Source organism: Ammodytes marinus (genome assembly GCF_949987685.1).
Source record: "Ammodytes marinus genome assembly, chromosome: 11".
Lineage (NCBI taxonomy): Eukaryota > Metazoa > Chordata > Actinopteri > Uranoscopiformes > Ammodytidae > Ammodytes > Ammodytes marinus.
The window spans coordinates 7,304,926-7,328,222 of NC_137215.1; the positions used below are offsets into that span (position 1 = coordinate 7,304,926).

At 42.3% G+C, this 23,297-nt stretch overlaps 1 protein-coding gene across 1 annotated transcript in view; it reads left to right on the plus strand.

The window, feature by feature from the left end:
• The window catches only part of LOC307257150 (calcium-activated potassium channel subunit alpha-1a), a gene marked incomplete at both ends in the record, with an annotated part of 133,070 nt that overhangs the window by 16,361 nt on the left and 93,412 nt on the right, over positions 1–23,297 (plus strand). Inside the window, one exon of the mRNA XM_080036293.1 lies at positions 17,872–18,021. Coding sequence (XP_079892419.1) covers positions 17,872–18,021 — 150 coding nt within the window. The remainder of the gene's footprint in view (positions 1–17,871; positions 18,022–23,297) is intronic.

Consider the following 23,297-nt stretch of genomic DNA (forward strand, 5'->3'; position numbering starts at 1 on the left):
AAAATGCATCTTTGAGGCTATGCAGAGGCATGTACCCGGCGTGTACACACAAATACATTATTTATTTACAGGAGAGAGAGAGAGAGAGAGAGAGAGAGAGAGAGAGAGAGAGAGAGAGAGAGAGAGAGAGAGAGAGAGAGAGAGAGAGAGAGAGAGAGAGAGAGAGAGAGAGAGAGAGAGAGAGAGAGAGAGAGAGAGAGAGAGAGAGAGAGAGAGAGAGAGAGAGAGAGAGAGAGAGAGAGAGAGAGAGAGAGAGAGAGAGAGAGAGAGTGCGTACAGTGTTTGGTATGTATCCTTTTGCATAATGTTTTTTCAGGCATACTGGAGTCTTCACGGCCTGTCATTGTTGAACGGGGGTTTAAAATAGACAGGGGTATTTGGAGGCAGCTTAGTTGCAACTGCAACACACGTGATTGAATTAGGGTCCTGTCAGTTGGCTCCATTATAGAGATCCCTGGGATATTTTCCATCAGCAAGTTGGTGGAGAGAGTGTCTCTCGTTACACTATCTTTCTTGGAGTGTTTAGCTAAACACTATGCTGGATCGATTGGCAGTTTAATAAACTTTGCTATTCGGAACAAAAGTCTCCGATAACCGGCTTGATGAAATGCAACCGGAGACCATGATTATTTTACAGATAATGTTTTGTGCACCATATTGTTTGACAGTGTTTGCGACAATGGAACTTTCCAAGCAGATCATGCTTTGTGAGAAGGCTCCGGACTAAATCTTGACTGACAGCAAGTTTAAAAGATCAACAACTAAAAAGACCCTAAGCATGAGTGACACAGCATGTGAAGCATGTAATAGGTCTATATTGAGGTATAGCACACTTTGGCCACTCGCTGCGGTGTGCTCAAGTCTGGTCACATTGAAGTTCAATACCAATTGTGGCATTCTTAAGTTACCCGGGCACGACGGCTCTATCCTTGTCATTGAGATTTCCTTGGGACTTGGCTGCTGTTGGTGACATTACACCAATGCAGTAGAATATATGTCTTGTAAAGCCCAGGCCGCGAGGATTGAGTGTGTACCAAGGTTGCACTTGGACTATTTTTCACCCTTCGCCAAACTAAAAATAACGTGATGGTATTTTGGTATTTTGCCACCTGCATTATTAGAACGCCCTTCCTTTGCCTACTGCTGCACCTTTTAATATGGAAATAAAAGATTATACATTTTGTAACCTTGACCTTTTCAGTTGTAGTTAAAAAAAATCGATTTATGTGGACTTAAATATGAATGTGTGTCTGTATTTGAGGTATGGAAAAGGCCCCATTCATTTGTTTGTCTTTGTTGCTATGTTCAGTTGTCCTGTGCTTAAATCAGTGTCCAGCTATTTGTCTCAATTTTGGCAATGATTTTTCACTTGTAGTACTGTGCAGCCAACTGCTAAATTGCTTTCTGCTGCCATGCTCCCATGCTAATTTCTTGGATGACAGAATTGCTCTTCATTTTCAGTTGTCGATCAGCTTACAGGAGTATTTGTGTTGGTTTCAGAAATGCCGGCTATGGCTCAGGGTTCAAATTAACACACACACATCGTGCTTTTGAACGTTAGTTATTTAGCTAATTTGGCTTAAAAAAATAAAAGAGCTGCAGTGTAGCTTATTGTCAATCCAGTTACTTTGTCAAATTTTTAGCTGGTGCTTTGAAAATGTGCTGGGATCTGTGAACAGTCAACTGGTTTGTTACCATTTTTAAATCAGGAATGAAAAACTCATAACTCTGTATGGAATCTCAGATTTCATAAACAGGAATATGTCTCCACAGCCATATATTTTAAAAGACATTAAGGTTGACAGTTTTATTTTCATGTGTTAATATAGAGGGTTAAAATGGTGGCAAAATGTATCAGGTGTAAAGCCAGGCACTGACTCATGCAGAGGTGGACGTCTTTAAATGTCACACAACCATTACACATTGTCAAGTGGCCTTTTGCACGGGCTAATGTGTTCATTCATTTTCCGAACTTCCTTATTTCACAGAATTCAGGGTCATGGAGACGGAGATTGGATTATTAGGAGGGAGCTGGGTGAAACGTTGAGGACAGGCCGACCGTATAACGCGTGCTGTGCATTTACGTGCACCCTATAATTTGATAATAACAAAGATTAAAATCCACTCCCTGACCACTGCAGCTGTCACGTCAGTTTCTCAACCAGAACTATTTTAAAGTTGAAAATTGAAGCGAACATAAGTCGACCTATGGTGCAATACTTATCACTCTTTTTGAATTGCAGTGTTGTAGTGTTGTAGTGTTGTATCTCACTTTCATTGTCGTCATTGGCTTCTGTTTCTGTGCACCCACGGGGGTAAAGAGTGTCTATAAACAGCAGCATTGCCAGTGCTGGAAAAAAAAAACTATTTATTTTTTCGAGGCAACAACAAAACAGCTTTCATGTTACAACTATCACAGGAAGTAGCAGAACTTGTGTAAAGGTGGTCTGCGCTGAAAATACACAAGCAGAACAAAAACACTGTTCCTTTATCTTCCTTGTTTTCTGCTGTGGAACTTAAATTGATGTTTCGCTGCCGTTTACCTACACACATGTCTTTCCGGTGGTGATTACTACAAATTATGTAAATGTGGTCAGTGCAAACCATCACTTTTCGGATTATTCCACACAATCATGTTTGGACTGTGGCCACCACATCTCTTCCACATGCGTCTTGCCTTCATGTGTCTCTCTCTCTCTCCCTGTTGCTCTGCCTGTGTGTGTCTCTCTCTCTCTCTCTCTCTCTACCTTCCCCTCCCACACACTCTGTCTCCCACACCTACTGTCTGCCTGCCAGGTCTCTGTTGCTAAGCGACAGGCAATGAGCGATGGTGGACTGCTCCTATGAGGGCGACGTTTGTCCATCATGATCTCATGCTTGCTCCTGCCGTGTGCTGCACGTACACTGGGGGCAACTTGTTGTTTGTGATATAGGGCTGTTGTATACTGTTACGAAAAAAGTGTACTTGTTCAACAGTTTCAAATTTTTTAAACCTGTATTGAATCCAGAATCTGATAAACAGCCCGAATTTTTTAATTTTTACATTAAATTCCTGGGATTATTATTGTTATTACATAAAATCACATTGCACTGCTAGTAAAGTTTATTCAGCAAATGTTATCCTTGTCTAATATTATGGTTCATTATGAATGGATTTAAAACAGTGCTGGTGTTAACCTCTCTCAAATATCAGTTCATAATTTAACCAATTTGAATCAAATGTTTCTCAAACACTATAGAAAAATGATACTTTATACCCCATGATGAGGTCTAACTCATTTGATTCAAGTTAATTGCATAGTATTCTCATGTATTGGTGCAACATTAGAAATATTATAGATGAAGGGTGTTAGATCATTTCATACATAAAGTGTATGATATTCTAATTTCCATAGAAGCTGTAATCCGAAGCCTCTACTGAAGCACTGCAGCACGTCTCCCTATCCCTCTCTGAATCCTTCTCATGTTACCAAGCTGCACATTTCCCTGTTACTTCATCCCTTTTGATTAGTCCCTTGGGCTCTCATGCCTTTTATTTTGACAAATGAGCCTGGTGTTGAGCGCTAAAAAGCACTTACAACCGTATTGATTAACAGTGGCTATTAGCTAGTGAGAGGAAACAAAGACATTCTCATAGGAAACCTTCCCTGGCCATGCACACAGCCTGTATAAATAAATGCAGTAAGGCTGGGGATTAGTAACGTGGCTTTTCTCACGGCTGCGTTTGAAGTGGAGCTCATGAGCTGGTGGTTACTTAACCGCAACAGGCGCGAGGCATCGAAATGAGTGGATTACCGATGCTCTCTCTCTCTCTCTCTTAGCTTTACAGTGTCTTAAAACCTAGATGAAACGGTAAAGTGAATTGTCATAATTCCAATGTTACTCATATTATATCATTGATTCACGTCATAACATTACATAGTGTTCAATTGTCAGGAAAAAGGGAAATACTGCAGATATCTGCATCCACTATTTTTTGTATAGTAGCAGCTCTTTTAAGTGTTGGAAGTCAAGTTTTTTAATGAATGTCCCTTCCTTGTCACACACACACACACACACACACACACACACACACACACACACACACACACACACACACACACACACACACACACACACACACATACACACACACTCTCCTCCCTTGTTGCTTGCACTATTGCTTCAGTTTAATTTTATAAGGGAAAACCCCCCCTCATGCAAATGCAGCCATAGCACATTCTGTGTGTCACCCCGAGTGGCTTGTCCTTGGGTTGGTGCCGTGCTGCAGTGATCAGGTGCCCACTGTGTGGACAGTAGAGAGGAGAGCTGATTCAGTCTTTACATCATCCCATGTGAAAGCTGGTGCCAACCCTCTCCCCTCTAACGCACCCTGACAAGACTTTTCATTTTTCTGCTGAATTTCTGTGTTCTTTATTTTGATCTCAACGGTGCAGTCTGTTGGGTCAGATTGCTGACTCTGGGGAGGGCGGTTTTCTCCACCCCTCCCTCCCTCCCTCCCCCCCGCTCAAACCCCACCCCCACATGGCAGCGCCCATCACAGGGAATGCCTCACTCAACCTCAAGGCGAAAGGCAACCCCGCTTTGCTTTCTGTCAGCTCATCAAATCCCCAAACCTGTTTTCAACATCCCCTCTAAACGGGAACAGGCGGATCTCGGCGGAAATCAGAGTTGCTGTTCGTCTTACACTGAACAACAAACAAAGGCAGTTGGACTTGGAAACAGACCGGCATGCTTCCTCTGAGCTGTGTGCCCTGACAGTTCGTTATACAGTATGAAATCCTTTTGATTTTCTTGAAGTTGAGTACCATGCTGTCAGAGAAAAGACAGAGAGAGAATACGCCGGAGTCCACGCCAGCGGCCCACTTTACACTTGACATCACATCGAGGCTTAATGCTTCGCAATACGGTCCAGTGTTCCTCCGAAGGCAATGACCTTTCCTGTAAACACACAGATTGCTTTGCTGCGCTGCCATCTTGCATAATTACACTGACTCTCTTTAAGGCTTGAGAACGTGTACACACACACACACACACACACACACACACACACACACACACACACACACACACACACACACACACACACACACACACACACACACACACACACACACACACACACACACACACACACACACACACACACACTTACACTTGCAATCTTTCATTCAGTCTCCAGTTCTTAATAGCTCTTGTTAGCTGAGGTCAAAATCCTGTCTGTGTAAGGGTCAGAGTGAAGAAACACAGCCTTCCCCAGTGGAACACATTGTGGAGTCTTGGTGTTGGCTGATCGGCGACCACAAGCCATAACAATCCCGTGTCAGTCCATTTCTCTCTCCCCCCCACCATTACTCCCTCCTACTAACTCCAGGGTTAAAACATGCAAATTCCATTGAGTGAAGACGATTTATTTTTCCCCAGTGGGAGGCGTGAGATCTAAATTTGAAATGATTAAACGAGCCTCCGGTTAGAAAATCTTTTGCACTTCCATTTGTTAGCCTCTGAGCTGTTCTCGAATCAGGGGCAAATCTCTGAGTCATTAGGCTCAGATGACTGCCTTTTTCATTGCCTTTCAACATTTCCAAAATAACTGTGTTGACCCCTATATTGTCTATTGTCTTTGTTTATTGCTCTTCATCAATGTCTTTTTTTAAATGTCAATCAATTTTGCTGCACTATTCAGTTTCAGGGGAGGGGGATTTGTTTACATTTACAGAGCTATAGCAGTGTAGATAAAACATATTTAATTTACATGTAATTCTGATGTATCATCATACATCAAAATTATCAAATTATTTTGAGGCACCTGGAACCAACTGAAAGCTAGAATATGTCCGTAAAAACAAAACTGTGGGCCCTGCTGCTGTTAACAACCCCTTCGAAACAGTAACTTTTCAGGTACTGTAGCTTTCTAACTTCAAACAGTGTTCCAGGGATCCAATTTTCCTGCACGGAAAGTTTTTTTTTATTCAGTTAGGAGAACATACCTTAAGAAAATCTTCACTTCTCTGACACGCCCGAAGTTACACAGTGCACCTTTTTTAATAAACAATAAATGTGGATACAAATTCAAACCCATGCTACCTTTTATTGCTTTTGTTCCACATCAAACGTGGGGCTTAAGCTTGTCTAAATGAATTCCTGTGCACCGGCGGTGGCGTCAGCGAGAGTTTGGAGAGTATTATTGCACCGGGAGAAGATAAAGGTAATAAGACCTGTCTCTCAAGCAAACGGGAGCCTAATCTTCCTGCGTCTCTTCAGGCTTCTCTTAAGCCGGTGGAGTGGGCTGGAGTGGAGAGTGTGGGAAAAAAAAGAAACGTAGGGGAACTGACAAAAAATATGGTGGAGGAAGAGAGAGATGACAATGGAGGCAGGGAGAGATTAAAAGGAAAAATGGGAAGATAGAGGGCTATGTGTTTTTTTTTTTTTTTTTACCAGTTTACCTCAGGGGGGGGGGGGGGGGGGGGCAATTTCATTATCCGCCAACCGTGACTTTGCATTATAGCCGTTTTGATTGCATGACGGTTAGGAAGGAGAGGGCCAATCAATAGAAATTCAAGAGAGCTTGACCAATCTTAGAGCTCAGAAAGGTAGCGATGGAAGATGAAGGCCCATTATGATTGTCAGAAAAATCACACAGTAATCCAACCTTTTTAAGGCTTGCGTTTTTTAAAATACGCACTTCCGCTACCTTGCCGTGTTGGAAGACCGTGCTCATACTTAGTCCTTCATATAGTATGCAATGCTTAGCAACTATGTCCCATCATCACCCACTCATCTTTTCACTAATTTTCTGGAGTGACTGAGTCATTGAATAACATTAAATGGTAAATTCCTTGGCTGAATCTAACTCTTAAAATGATCAGACATTAATACATTACATCTCTGTAGACCTCCAAATATATAAATGCTATCAAGTGGTTGTGTTTGTGGTTTAAGTGCTGCACCAACTTTGACCCAACTTGGGACTTACTTGAGTGCTTCTCAATTTGGCAGTATTATGGTATTTTATCTGATCAAAAACTGCCAAGGATTATATTATCTATTGCTGCACTTACTCTACTTTTCGAGTTGTGCATCAACTCGTTCTCCCAAGAGAGTAATTGACGGTTGTTTGCTTTCAAGACTGCACTTCTAACCCCCATCTAGCAGTTTGCTTCTTGAAAAAAAAAATGTATCCGCTATCACTCCTATCTGGGTGTTGCTCTTTATAGAGTGCTTCTCATTGATCGGCGCAGGTAAGACAGCAGGGTGCCAATTAGGGCCAATAGCTACCACCTCGGTTGCTTTCCGTTCTTGAAAAACACCTATAGTGAAGTAGCCGGTTCTGCAGAAGGTAATGGGCCTCTGCGATTTTACACACATCTGTTTTACGCTGCGTAGCTTGTTGACAGTGAACTCTCCTGTCTGTCTGTTTTAGGAGGAAAGCTTATTAAAGTGTCCCGAGGGCAATCTGCATGATCAGGGCTAAGACAGGTGATCACTTGATAGGACTTACATGTCGGAGCTGTTGCTGTAGTTGTTGTGTTATTGTCTGTGCTGCTGCTGCTGCAATTCAAGTTGACTAAAGGGTCTGAAAGAAACAACACAGTAGAGAAGAAAGGCACATTTTTTTCAGTTCATTAACAGGAGTCCATGAAAACGTATTTCTAGAACTACAAAATGACCTATTAAAGGCAAGGCAGGTTTATTTATATAGCACCTTCCATACACAGAGGCAATTCAAAGTGCTTTACATAAAACCTTTTAAAATTAAAGGGAAAAAATAAAAGACGGAGAGAGCAATTGAAAAACATGGATGTACATGTACGTGATATTGGAGCCATAAACTACGGTCTCACTTTTTTAAAGACGTATCAATACAATTGCTAAATGCAGTTAAGAGCAGAGGTGAACAATAAGGTCTTCATTTTAGTGTTAAAGATAGCAACAGTCCAAATGTCTCATATAAAAAATATTATTCTGTTGAATGGGGGCATTACTGTAGTCCGTTATTTCCAAAGTTGAGAAGTCAGTCAATTTGATGCATGAATAAAAGAATGACAGCATCCCTAGGTGCATTATCCCGGGTTCCTATTGTTATTTAAATGTTGCGTGGGAGAAGTCCAGGTTTGTCTAAGATTTCTAGAGTTTTAGAGTTGACAAACTGTTGACATTTTAAGTGCTTCTGAAATGCCAATCGTGTTCTCAAAAAGTAGGTTTTTCAACTTTTTCTGGGAAAGGAGTTTTTTTTTGCACTAGCTTTAATAATGTAAAAGTACCAACAAATGTTCCTGCAGCAAAGCCTCTTTCCTCATACGCACTTCCATAATAGCATCTCAAGAAGGTCTCAAAATAAAAAAGTTAAGTTCTGCAAAGTGTTCAATACACACAATCTATAAAATAAAATTACCTCCGATTCTGCCTCTGTCGTGCTGTGTTCGAATGCGAGTGTCGTGCTGTTGATGGAGCTATGCTTGCGGATATATGTTATTTTTCCCCAAAGGCTGCATGGTTAGGAGGTCTAGTCTGCAAGGCACACTATTACGCACTGATACATAGGTGTGGTAAGCGATGGTGACACAAACCCAGATGAAAGAGAAAATCAATCGCTGCCCTTAACGTACACACATACTGTATACAAACACACACGCAGACCACACATACACCATAAGAAATGGAGTCAACCTTCAGGGTATTGTTGAACAGATTGAGGTTGGTAGTTCTAAGCAGCAAGAACGTCACAAGGACAACATTGTCATTTTCGATGAACTTCACGCTAGCTATAAGTGCAGGAATGACTTCTACTACTTCAAAGAATATATCGGTCACAGTACTGAGTCTATTCAGGCAGAAGGCCATTTTATATTTATATGGAGCACTGGGCATATCTTTTTTGTAATGTATACTATTCACGATAGTATGGCTTGCCATTTTCAAGGGTGCTCCACATGTATATTCAACCGTTAAGTAAGACCCATTCAAATGTACACTGGGCTGCTGTCATACAAAATGGCGGAAATTAGCCTCAGGTGATTGCACCACTGATGGCCATAGTACGATAAAGGCTGACGTCATTCAAGCGTGTAGATTCATTTTTTTCATTATTCCTACTTCCTGATAGGATGACATGGTATATAAACCCCCTGGGGGGGAAAAATATTGCAGGTTATAGTTTGGGCTTAGAACTCATCTTGTCCATTTACCGCTCCGTATATGGAGTTCTCACATTATGCATAGAATCAAAGGCTTTCTGCGAATACAGTCTGGGACCTGTCGTTTCCATTGTGATGACTGCTGTTTCTGAATTCATCTCATGTCAGCAGTCACATTGAAGGGCATTTGTCTGATTTAATAAATGAACACATTTGCAGCATTTCCCATCACAACAGAGCTCATTTGCATATTGCTAGAATGTGACCCTTTGCGTGTGGCCATGGTAACAAGCCGTACTCACAAGCTATATGAATTAAATGAGCAATTATCGCATGTGCACACTTGTGCGTGTGGGCTATGTAATGACATCACATTAATTGTACTTTTTTTTTTTTTTTTACCCTACAGTCATTTGTTAAATGATGCACTCCTCCATCTACATTAGAGTAATTATGCGGTCTCTTATTTGTTTTGTCGTCTTTGTGTCGCAGGCCATAAATCGTTCTAATGTCTGTGGTGATTACAGGTGCAATTATCGGTACAGTACAGGCAAAGATTGGAAGTGTAGGTGGGAAAGCTTTGTCGTGAGGCGGACAGCCTGATTGACAGCTGCTTACTTAGTTTAAAATGAATTATTAGGCTTCACAGACTGGAGCGGAGGTAATTGTTTTCCCCACAGATTCCTACAAAGTGGTATGAGCCATTTTTCTTGGTTTCTGAAAGTGATGGGGAGTGTGAAGAAAAAAATATGATATTGATTTTTTTGAGGTCTGAAACTGCTGTGCTACCATTTATTGCTGAGCCACAAAGTGAACTAAATGAAAGCTAGTGTTGGCGTTATTTGGTCTGTTCTCCTGGCTGTAAAAGCTCCAAAAGCTTTCAAACGACCATATCTACACTAAGAGGAAAGGGATACAGCCGTAACATTCATTCATTTTCTCTGCTTTTCAGCAAGGCTCTTCACACCAGAAAGATATCGGTGAAACACTTTCATTTTGGGTTTATTTCATTATATAGGCTACATCTAAAGTATGCCCCTCATTTAAGCCCCCCAGCCGTCTATTATCTGCTGACATTAAGATTATGAAACTCAAAGACATTATGGATGACAAGTGCTGACCTTTCAATCCCCCACAATTCAATGCGTGGTCTATTTTTAACCCTGGACAACTGGGGCTTAAAACCTTGTATCAATGGAAGAGGTGCAGGAAAGCATTATGAATCAACAGGGCATACATTCAAGAATTTCTTCTTTTTCTTATCATTCTCCCTCCATTCGTAGCGGATATGTCTTTATTTTGCTTGAGCAGAGGGACACAAAAATGTATTTCTTGGACAGCCATGTGCTGCCAGCCTTACATTACGCCTTTTCATATCACTGTCTTATTGTATGTCTTCGATAGCCGAGGAGACGTCACAATTTGGGTCAAAAAGCTAGCTTGGAGCTTTTTTGAGGAATGAGGTTCCTGTCCAGTTGTATAGTTGTGTGTGATATACAGTGGAGATGCAGAAAGCTGTAAACCATTTGGATTGTCTTTTTTTTTTAACCTTTTATTTATACAGGTATATCCCATTGAGTCTTGTGTTTTTTTGCTGACATTGTTGATGTTGTCTATTTAGTTTAGTGCCCACAAATGGTCTAACCCTAATGTGGCCAGCAGTGCACAATAGGCCAGGCACAGAGCGGGTTGGGTTGGTTCTGGAGACTGGACATCCCTTTTCAACCTCAGCGGGACTCATGATCAAACTGTGATGTCGTATTTGATGGTGATAACCTTTATTTAGACAGGGTAAACACCAATTGAGAGCAGAGTTCTTGTTTGCAGTGTTGCCATGCTTGTACATAAACAAGTAAATAGAACAATTCATAGGAGTTACATTTCTTACGAAAGATGAAGCTAAAACAGATATCTAATGCATTCACAGGGACAAAACAGGCACATCAAGAAAAACAAAATTCACCAAAAACTGAGTACATTGAGTCATGAAGTGTATCCCAGCTGTGATGACCATGGTAACTAAATGCAGTTCGGTTTGCATGTATGGTATGTCAAGGGTGATGTATTGTTGTGAACGATTGAGGGGTGCCATATTTTTTTTTCTTTTTTTTTTTTTGCATCTTTATGCTTGACAGAGGTGAAATGGGGCAGAGAGGGGAGTGACATGCAGAGTACGACCGCGGACGGGAATCGAACCCGGGTCTGCTGCTGCTGGGCCCGGGGGGGTACGCCCTACCAACTGATAATTTGTATCACTACATTTTGATTTGTTCTAACTGATTTAAACTGATTTAACAGGAATTTGATTTATATATTTATCATGATTGTCCGCTTGCTTGGTTTAAACACAATAATTTGTATCACTACATTTTGATTTGTTCTAACTGATTTAAACTGATTTTTTTTTTTAATTTGTATTTTTTTTATTTTTTGTATATTTTTTGTATATTTTTTATTTTTTTATTTATTTATTATTGTCTTGGGTTTTGTTCTTAATTTATTTCTTTGATTGTTTTGCATTGTTTTTTTTGTTTTTGTTTTTTTTCTCATTTATACATATTATGTTTTTTTTTTTTTTTTTTTTTTTTTTTTTTGTGTGTGTGCGCGCTTGTGTGCTGATCTGCTAATATTAATATGTAAATGTATTTTGGGTGTGGCTCTATATAAGCCTGTACAGGTTTCTGCCACACCCACACATGTATTTTTTAATTTTTTTTTACTACATGTTTTTTTTAAATCTATTTTGTATGTGGAATAAAATAAACATAAACATAAACATAAACTGAACTAACGGCGCCCCCAGGGGTGCCATATTTCTAAAATTAAAAGGGATGATAAATAAAATGGTAACATGAATTCAGTGTTATATATATATACTGTATAGTCAGATATCAAAATAGCTATTTGCCTCAGTGGGCTTTACAATATGTATTTGGAAAAATACTTTATATCTAATTCCATAACTCAACATGTCATTGCCATATCTCTAATATAAAGTGAATTTCACCCCATATTGTAGCATCTACTGTTCTATACAGCCAGCGTGCGCAGGTTTGCTCTGCTGCCACCCAGACCATATAAATCACATCAGAGTGGTGATGGGAAAATTATTTTTGAAGGCAGTGACATGTATGAGTGTCGTCCCGAGCAGATTACATTCTAGGCGGTATGTTTGTAATCCCTAAATCAAACACATGGCAGCCTAGGTAAACCCTCGACCCAGGGATCAACAGGCTTTGGCCCGTAGACTCCCAGCATCCCAATTCAGAATTCTCCTCTTTTATTTGCACTCTATGTTTTGCAGCAATAAATGAGGGATCGCAAGTTTTTGAGCTTAACAGTTGTTCAATAATTTAATGACAAAAACACTAATGGAACTAACTGCGAGGATTTCTTTGACGCAACGATGCATCACATGTAGCTTCCTATGGACTGATAATAATTAGCCTGTACCATTTACCCCCCTTGGTTCCATATGGTTCAGCAGGCAATATGCATGACCTAAACACAGCTTTCCTCCACATAGCGTTGTCATATTCTGCCGTTGCACCTGCGTATTAGTGTGTGTGTGTGTGTGTGTGTGTGTGTGTGTGTGTGTGTGAGAGTGAGGGGTGCTCCTTATTCGCCCACTCTCCCCTCTCTCTCTCTCTCCTTTTTGCTGTGACCCAGTGTAGGTCTGTAACCCAGGGACACAAAGTAACTGTACCGGCATTAAAATAGCAAACAGGGGAACTGAGCATGTTATGAGATTCACTCAGAGTTCCACGTCTCCCCGGGTGAGGCTATGAATAGCACCTCACACTGGAATAGACTTTTCCCTAGCGATGCAAACGAAAGCCAGAGGAACAGCTGCGCTTAAGCCAAGTCCTGTTAGATCAGCCGAGTCACATGGGCATGTGCCGGTCTCTCTCTCTCTCTTTTCTTTCTGTCTTTGGTCTGCTAACTCTGACTTCCCTTTTTCTCTTGCTCCTAACCTGTCCCTCTGTCTGTCTGTCTGTCTGTCTGTCTATCTATCCTTTGCTTGTTTATCTACCTGACACTGGCAGTATCTGTGTCTCTCTGTCACTGTCTGTCTGTTTGTCCTGTGTTTTCCCTCTTGATGTCTTGTTATTTGTATCTCTCTGTCACCCTTGCTTTGTCGTTCTGTCAATGCTGCGTTAGTCGGAGGCCTGAACTGGGAGTTAACTGCGTTCCAGTAGCACAAGTCGGAAATTACAAACAAAGCTTTCGACCTTAAGCAACGTTCGCCTTTAGCAATCTCCTCGGGGCTAGCCATTGTTAGCAATACCAGTTGATAACAGCTCTCTATGTTGTAACACATCTACAGATAGAAAATGGTGATTTAATCTGACATAAATAATACAGAAGAGCTAAAATGATCAAAGTGCACAGTGATTATCACCACCGATGTTCATGTGCTGAACAGCCGTGTTGAATGTTGCAGGGTTTCTCACAAGTTTCCAAGTAGGAATTCCGACTTCCAAGTTCAACTGGAACTCAGCATGACTTCTTTCCTCTTTCTGACTCTTTGTTTGAGTGGATGTCCTTTATTTTGTCTCCCGTAGCCTTTGTCTCTCTGTCCCTGTACTCTGTTAGCACTCCTCTTTGTCCCTTTTTCATGTGTCATGCTCATTATTCCGGGGCCTCCCCTGGGTACTCTGTTAATTGGAACAATTCTAATATTACCATCAAGCTTGTTATAAAAAGGTTTCTTGAAGGAGGAAGATGAACTACATTTTTAAATGGGACTTTTTACATCAACACCTTCTATATTAATTGATGAGAGCAGAACAACTGTTCAATGCTGTACAGCATAGAGTTCAACCTCCAACGTGCCCTAGTATTTGAGCATAACAAATGTGGTTTGATATTATAAAAATTCTTGTTGTCAAAATTGCTTTTTGGTCATGAGTGAATATCATCTCACGATCTGCTACCTGTCCACACTGTGTGCGCGCTGAAAAAATACACAGACTAGGCTCTGTAAACGTGTACGTAAACAAAGGGGCCCACTTTAGCTCCACCTTTAAAGGACTTGAACTTTAAACACAAAAATTAAACAATGCTTCTCTTCATTAATTGCTGATCAATCGGAGTTCACTTCCCTCTCTCACATTACTTCATTCTCCTACCAACGTGTCTACACGGAGTTTTATTAGCACACCATGCGCTTTAACATGATGCTCGCTTCTTTCATCATATCACTTTTCCCCTTCTGGGTTGGCTTTTAAATACATTTATCTACTCCTGCTGCGTCCTCTCTCTCTCTCTCTCTGTCTGCCTGTCTCTCCCTCCCCCTGTCTATCTGTATGCCTGTCTGTCTCTTGGTTTGACATCACAGGTGTGTATATATAGCCAGCAGATGGATTCTCCCATGGCAGGCGGGCTGCTTCGGTGCGTCTCTCTCTCCCTCGGCTTGGGCCATACGCCTTCCTCTCAAATGAACTAGAAGCAATACCTTGTTTACAATGTCTCTTCTGATCTGCCCAACCGTCAGTTTGTGACCATATCTATTATTCATCTGTCCCCCCCCCTCCTAAACCACACACACACACACACACACACACACACACACACACACACACACACACAAACACACTCATATGCACACACATTACTGCCGCTGAATGTGTTTTTATAGCTGCCATGTTCAGGTGTGTACACGTGAGAATTGCTATTCCCAGATTAGCCTCGCATCAGTGGAGGTCTACACTCAGAACAAACATGATCTAAAAACAAATATAAAATTATGAATCCAAAGTTTCCCTTTATATCTTGGAATCAAAATATGCTTTAGTTTGTCTTTTTTTTTATAACACTAATTCATGAAGACATTGGTGTTTCAATGACGTGATGCAGCACTAGCAGACCTGTCAGTCAGTAAGCAGTATTTACCGCACGATTGCTGTGCCAGGATTCTGCGTCCTAGGGCATTTGCGACATTGCTTACAAAACAAATTTACAGGACACACACGGTAGCTTGAAAAGAGCTGGAAACACGTACTGTGCTACTGTGAGACGTGACGTGCGTGACTTAGAGTAGTTCTTGTGGATTGTGGTGCGTTCCTTTCTACTCATGGTTTATGTGTGTGTGGAGTTGGTGGGGCCCTCCTGCTAAGAAGAGGTAACTGCTGGGCCCAGACTAGCACATGCTATGCCACCACAACATGCCTGAAATGCTACCGAGCAGGCAAACAGCCAATCGGAGTGAAACCTTAGACATCCCTGTACACGGGCGACCCGCATGCACACACACACACACACACACACTTTGCTCGAGTATCTGCAGCATGTGACAGTTGAGACGCAGACTGGCTACGTAGTCAAGTGAGCCCTGAAAAAGTTAGGACGATGTGTGCTGGTGGATGACATATAGCCTATATATTTATTTTCTGCCTGCATAACTCCATTAGATATGTATATTAAACTGTTTACAGTCTACCATAACCTTGAGCTCTCAAGGAAACAGGATCTCATGTAAGGTCTTGTAGTAAGAGCTTGGACCTTTTTAAAATGAAGATGTTGCTTACATTAAGGGTCCCTATAAATTAGCCCATAAAAATGTATGATCCCACTAATGTTAGCTGTTATTTATAATTAGGTATCGTGTGACTTTCAAAGACAAAACTAAATGCTGGAAATCACACTCATGAGGACTTCTATAAAAGTTTGCCAGTCTGCTAACATTACTGTTTAATGAGTATATAAAGCATAAGTAACTGAATTAGCCACTGCAGTACTGAGAGGCCCAACGGCAGGAGGAGCAGATAATGATCTTATGACTAAGTCAGGCTTTTTTGGGGCCAGTTTATTGGCATTGTTACGGGGGTCGGAATCAAATTAGGAAAATGGCAGCTGTGTCCATGCCATATCATTATGAAATGTAATCCAATTTGACCAGACAATCCTCTTGAACTGGACAGAGCCCTCCCTTGAGCTCATCTGTCATAGCAGTGTTCTTTAACCCTGCAGAAATACACATTTTGTGGTCTAGTTTGTTTTTCGTTTTGCATGCGGGCACACTGGTCACCCCCCAGTGCATGCTTAGCCTTTTATTGCATCCCTCTCTATTGCCCCACAGTCTTTCTGGAACCAAATGTGTCTGCTGTAATAACAAAAACAAACTCACTGTAAACACAACTCTTCTTTTTTTATTGATGTCATCGTTTCTTTTGATGTTTTGGGGTCATACCAAACCAACTGAACCAATGTGACACGTACAGTACTGGGACAGAACTGTCCCTTTGTTAACATAGCACATAATCTGCTTTGATGGCTACTTGTCAGATGTCACTGTGTGGAGGGACATTGTAAAGTGCTTCATCCGTGCCCTGCGGTAACACGAGCCTGGCTCCTTGTAAAGGACCAATGGGGCGCCATAATGAGGGTTAAAAGTTTATGCGATTCCCTGGACTCTCCGTGGATGACCGTTTTACTAGGCCCATACCCCTTGGTTTCAAGAGGCTTAAGGTGACCTACACAAAGACTTTTATTTCGCGTCTTTGAGCATGTGCGTGTAATGTACGTTACTGTAGGATTTTGTTGCCTCTAATGTTGTAAAAAAGAAGGGAAATCCACTTATTCCCTTTTTACGCCAGAAGGACAAGGAAGCTGAGTGCCTGCTTGTGTCAAATCAGGAGTGAGTGAATGGCTGGAGAGGAACAGCTGTACGTGGGGACTGTGCCAAGAGAAAAGCATGTCAATGAACTGCCACGCAACAATGCTCACTCAGTCGCACATAAGAGGGAACGTCCAAAGGCCTGCATGAGAATGACTGTCTTTTACTCTCTCTACCCGCAGGAACAATACACTTCCAGCCATATGTGCAAAAAACAGCAAGGGTGACTACACATACATGCTGTCGTTATCTAATACACTGTACTCAAACTTCTTCCAATACACATTTTCAACATATAGCAAAATGGATGCCGTCATGGCGTGATGGTTGCAATTGCAGCCTCTTAGAAGTTTTAGCTTATCTTAAAGGGCACATATGCTCATTGTCAGGTTGAAATTGTCATTTGGGTTTCAAATATAAACTTTTTTCATGATGTAGTGTCCAAAAAAACCCTTTAAATTTCTCACAGGTTCATTCCTGAATATCCTCTCTTCATCCTCTGTCAGAAACACTCAGTTTTAGAGCTTTTTTCTTAAGGCCCCGCCTTCCAAAAAGCAGAAATCTGATCTAAATTGGCCCAGAATCTAACTGCCGGTATGAATATAACAGCCAGTTAGATCACAGGTAGAGGGAGTTCTGACTGGGGTTTTTGAACACAGGTTTTTGAACACAGGTCTTCAGAAACGTGGAGAAAAAGAGAGCGGGTTGTTCTCTTGTCACACAGGGGAATAAGATACATGAAATACATGAAAAGGTGCATTTTGCATAATAGGTGACCTTTTAAATTTGGAAATGTACGAGCTTGAGCTCAGGAATACAGATACCTTGGCCTTACACTTAAAAATATATTTTTTTTACACTGATGGCTGATAGGATTCATTTGAATGAGTTATTTATTGGTGTGTTGATAATATTAAAAAAAAATGATTCTTGTTTCAAGATAAATAGATTTGACAAAAGCCAACACTGTGTCTATCCTCAGCGTTAAATGCCACACACATTTGAGCCTTTTCACTCTCCCCTGTATATTTTCACTATCCCAAAAGCAGGGCCACATTCGTTTTAATATTTGATATGCTGCATTTTCTTACACAGATTCTTTTCTTTCTCTTGCAGGAGGCTCAGAAGGTGCCTCAACCGGCAGTACCAAAGGTGGAAGGTGAGAAGGAGCCTTCGGAAATCCAAGCCGAGGTGGGATGGATGACTTCGGTCAAAGACTGGGCTGGTGTCATGATCTCCGCTCAGACACTCACTGGCAGAGTTCTGGTAGGTTTCATACCCCCCCCCTTTTTAAGTGGATATAAATGTCTGTAAAACCCCTCTTTAAAGAAGACTTAGATCCATCCCTTGACATTCTATAATTAGAAAGGCAACATTTTACTGCAACTGGTTTTTCACACCCAAGTCGGCTTCCAGGTTAATCCACTGTATAATCCACCGCCATGTAGACATTTGCGCTGCCGTTTTATACAGGTCCCACTGGAGACGTACTGTAGGACAATTAATGTGATCCCCACAGATGCTAGCGGATGCTCCGTTGGGTATTTGTCTGGCACCGTCCAGCCCTTTTTTCTCTCTACTGCAATTGCCTATGTGCGGCACGCTGTAGCTCACTCCGCTGATCCTACGCCAGCTGGAGCGATGAGTGTGTATATGTGTGTGTGTGTGTGTGTGTGTATTTGTTTGTGTGGGTGTGTGTTACTGTGCACTTTCTTTATGTGTTTGAGAGAGGGGGGAGATTTATCGGCCGACTACGAGAGGTAGCATATGTGGTGTTTGTGCAGCGGGTAAGAGGCTGTCACTGTGGCTTTCCTCTTGCTAGGAATTACAGTCCCTCTCTCTCCCCTGCTGACCCTCCTTTCCTATAGCGTCATCCCCCGCTCTGCCTCAAGAATCTCTCCTGCACTATAACAACTCTTTTGCCCAAATCCTGACGTAGATCTGCAATGTTTTAACTCATATACAGTATATTGTGTTGTGCTGCTGCGGCTGCTTTTCAGTATATTCACATATTGCATGAGTTTTCAAATTTGAACATGATCACCATTAATTATGTCAGCTGAAAATTGTGATATTGATCAAATTAGCTGCTTTATGTGGTGTCCAGTAACTTATATGACTTCTAGGATACATGTACCAAAAGTAATGCTTGTAAAAAGGATTCAATCTAAGAAGTGTCCCCTCCGTCCTGTGCTGCTTCAATGCCTTTTCATCAGCAGCACTTCTCATGTGCTCATCCTCTCGGCTAGCAAGATGTCTGCCACGTTGCTCCAGGGAGTGGCAGTCAGACAGTTAGCAATGAGCAGCAGCATGCTGCCTGCAACTGCTATAGCCTCATTCTATTAGCTGCCCTGATTATCAACATACTTCACTGTGTATGACTAGAACTGGGTGCCCATTAGAATGAATTCATTTCCATGCTGGACATCATGGACAAGAGTGAAATGATCAGTTTGTCACGGTTTTAAGAATTCTAGGGTGTGGTTGGTGCTAGAAGAGTGTGCACTGTGGGCTTACAGTGGGTCTATTTACATATTATGTAATCGTCTGTCATCAGCTTTGAAGATAGGAAATGCATATTGACAAGAGTCTTTTTTTAGTCATATCTTCTAGCTCTCCTTCAACATTTTAATATTGCTTCCGAGTATTAACTCTGACTGAAGCAGCAGTGGGAGTCAGGGGCGAGATTGGATGGATCCAAACTTGAAATATTTCCACTTCCATTGTTAAAGTTTTCTGGAATGTGACACTTTCTTCCTGCCTGCTGAGACTAGCTGGGAGTGGAGCAGAAGGATCCAGGCCTTTCATGGTGAAGGAGATGAGGAATCCTGAAGGGAGCTGTCAATTTATCTAAATGAGCCGCTTTCCTCACTTTCCCACTCACACAGCATCGCTGGCACGGACACAGCTTCCCCTTGCTTTCATCTTCTGCTCTGACAGAGCGCTTCCAATCTGTCCTGTATGTATGTATGTATTCATGTGTGTGTGTGCGTGTGTGGGTGTGCAAACAGAATGTGTGTGTGTGTGTGTGAGACGGAAAATAAAAGTGGTCGACAGACAAACTGACAGGTAGACAAACAGACAGGCAGATTTATAAAGTAAAGCAGAGTTTTCTTGAAAGTCAGTGAGTAATAAGGTGACGGTTGCTTGGAAGTGGTTTCTCGGCTTCTAGATATCCTGTGTTGTATCACCTACTGTGATTTGTCCTACTTCGGTTGAGGGTAATCATCCTGCCCACCAGGCTCTGTTTACTTCCAAAGAACAACATGTACCTTTGACTCCGAGTAGGTGAATGACTATCTCCTCATGTGGATGGAGTGTGTACATTTTCTTGAAGCCTGTGGGCTAGCATTTCCCCATGTGTACGGTACATGCGTGGCAGCTTGTGTGTGTGTGTGTAAATACAGTACGTGTGCGTGGGTTATTGTGAGGGACTCTTGCTCTTCCATCGGTGCTTCGCTGCAGATCAAAATTGCGGTGAGTATCAGTGTACACAGAAACCTGGCTGGTTACCATAGCAACTGCTGTGTAGTGGTGGCGCTCAGTCATCTTACACTATAAGGAAAATAGAAATAACATGCTCTTTACACACACACACACACACACACACACACACACACACACACACACACACACACACACACACACACACACACACACACACACACACACACACACACACACACACACACACACACTCACACACAGGAGGTGGGATTAAAGCTTGATGGAGGGGGCTCCATTCCATCCAGGTGAAAGAGCCAGCGCCGAAGCAGATGAAGACAGATAACCTCTGGCCGGCAGAAAGGCTGAGCCCTCCATCACCCGTTCATTTGTTGGTCTTGATGACTTCACTGCATGTGAAAGATCAAGTGTAACCCCAGGCTTATTGAATTACCAGACAAATCTAAATCCACCCGTGGCAGCAGCTTGGCCCCGTCCGGGACTCCCCCACATTGTTTCCCCATGCTGTGGCCAAATGACAAGCATGCAGAGAAGATTTATTATTTTATTATTATTATTGGTGCCTAATGTCTCTATGCCAAACCACTTTGCTCTAAAAGGAAAGGAATTACATTTACACATACCTGCACCCACGCTGCAAAAGCATTAAGACCAGAGTACATCTGCTGCATGAGATTCACCCTGGTCATTAGCAGCCCTTGTTTTAGAGTCCCATCACTCAGCCAGAGCAGAAGGCTGTTATGGCTCATGGCATTGCTCAGACCACGTAATAATAACAGTAAACATAGAGCAGCAGGTGCACACGGGCACTGTGTGTGTGTGTGTGTGTGTGTGTGTGTGTGTGTGTGTGTGTGTGTGTGTGTGTGTGTGTGTGTGTGTGTGTGTGTGTGTGTGTGTGTGAATTTATGAGAACATCTTTGTGCCTTATGTTCTTTCAGCAGACAATGGTGCTGATAATACGTTTTTTCCCCAGACTAGTCGTATGTCAAAGTCCCCCGCCTTGTGATCATAGCCTCTGCAACCTACATGTATGAGCCACTCCCAACCCCCATCAGACACACACACACACACACACACACCCACACAGAGCCATATATCCAATTTCGATTAGGCTCGGTGTCACCTTATGTCCTCTATAAATTACCGGGGGAAAAGATTGATGCCAGCATGAGCCACCAGTGTGTGGGTCTTTAGTTTTCTTGCGTCAGCCATCACCTTTTACACTATCACATATCAAATATTTATCACCTCATTCACACATGAGCTGCCCCTCCAGTGTAATTTTCAGTTGACACTAAGCCAGGGGTCAAAGAGAAAAACATGAGGTGTGGTGAACTTAAAACATAATGGATCACTTTTATCCTCTACAGCTAATTCAGCTGTCGGAAAAAAAAAAAAACGCTTAGGATGAAATAATACATTTTTGTACCAATAAAAACCATATTCAAATATTTTCTTGAAAAATAATGACTGATGAGTGAAAAACGACTGTGGTTTAAGGATTTATGCAAAGCAGGAAGCAGCTAAACGGCGAAGTGCCAGCTGCAGATTAAGGAGGAAGTGTCTCTCTGGGCCCCACTAGACAGCTGTCCGTACAAAGGCACTGCATGTGGAACATAGGTGAAAGGCAGAGCACCTCTGGTCCGTCGTTTGGATGCCTCATCACCAGGCCTCTTGACAACCATATCAGCCCACTCGCCTATGTAGAAAGACCTCATTATGCACTCAAGGGCACAATGTCCAAGGAAATGACTAGTTGGGACAGCTGGAAATATGAGCTGGCGGAATACTTACCACACAGCCAGCGTCTCATGTAATTGGGTCTTGCATCACTGTTAGGGTAACGCCGGCGTATGTAATCCCACAATGCACGGACGGAAAAACAGCGAGGATTATAATGTAAGAATGTCGATATTTTGCCCTATCTCTCTCTGCGGTTAGATTTGCACGGCGTGGTGGGTGTGGGTCCAGAAATAGGTCAGCCCTGCCATCTTTCTTAATGGGATCTTGGGTGGCAACCAGGGGGACCATCTGTTCACATGGCCCGCTCCCCAAACCCTATGGTCATCCCTCTGCCTACCCATCCATTCACCCCAACACACACACACACACACACACACACGCACGCACGCACGCACGCACGCACGCACGCACGCACGCACGCACACACACAGTGCATGGCGCTATGCGTTTGGAACTCTTGTCATCTGCAAATGCAACACATCTGTCTTTTTTCTGCATTAAAGTGCCAGCAAACAGATTCTAACTGAAATTGTGACACATCCAGAAAACAGATTTTTTTCACTAAAACCTCTGACCGGAAAGCACACTTGACTTTCTCTTGCCTTTGTTTATGCCATTACCCCTCTGTTATGTCATTCTCCTCATTTCGTAGTCTGTGTATAGTGTGAAAAACTGTTTGCCCGCCCTGGCATAGTACAAGGTGAAATTGTGTACGGACACTGAGTATGTGCGACTGTGTTTCCATGTGTCCTGAAACATCCTGTCGTGGTGAAAATAAGTGTGAATGCCTTCTCTCTCTCTCGCACCCCCCCACGCCTCGTGATTGCCTTCCTGCCTACATCTAGAACAGCTGTCATTCATAGTGTTCTACTTTCCAGTACTTCTCATGTTAGTGCATTGTGTTTAAATCCCTATGTATGTATAAGTACATGCTTGTAGCGTATACTGCCAGTCCTCTGGGCTTGCATACACACTTTTATGTTTTTTTTTTCAGCAGCCGCCGGGTACTGCCACAGTCTGTTTGCATCCCCAAGTTTGCACGAGTCGTTACAGTGTGTTTGCCAATGTTGTGTGTGTGGGTATGCGCGAGTGTGGGGTGTGTGATTTTGTGTTTGGGTTGTCTAATTATGCGTTCCCGTTGAGTGTGTGGAACTAATTTATTGCTGTCAGTAAACTTCTGCGCGTGGATACAGCTGTCAACACAGCAGCACTATCTCCTGCATCACTCTCAGCCGTGACAATAGCCAAAATCACTTTGCATAAACATAACAGGCAGCATTTGTCTCTTCATATGCATTCATAGGATGAGATATCTTCTTTACCATCATACTGCC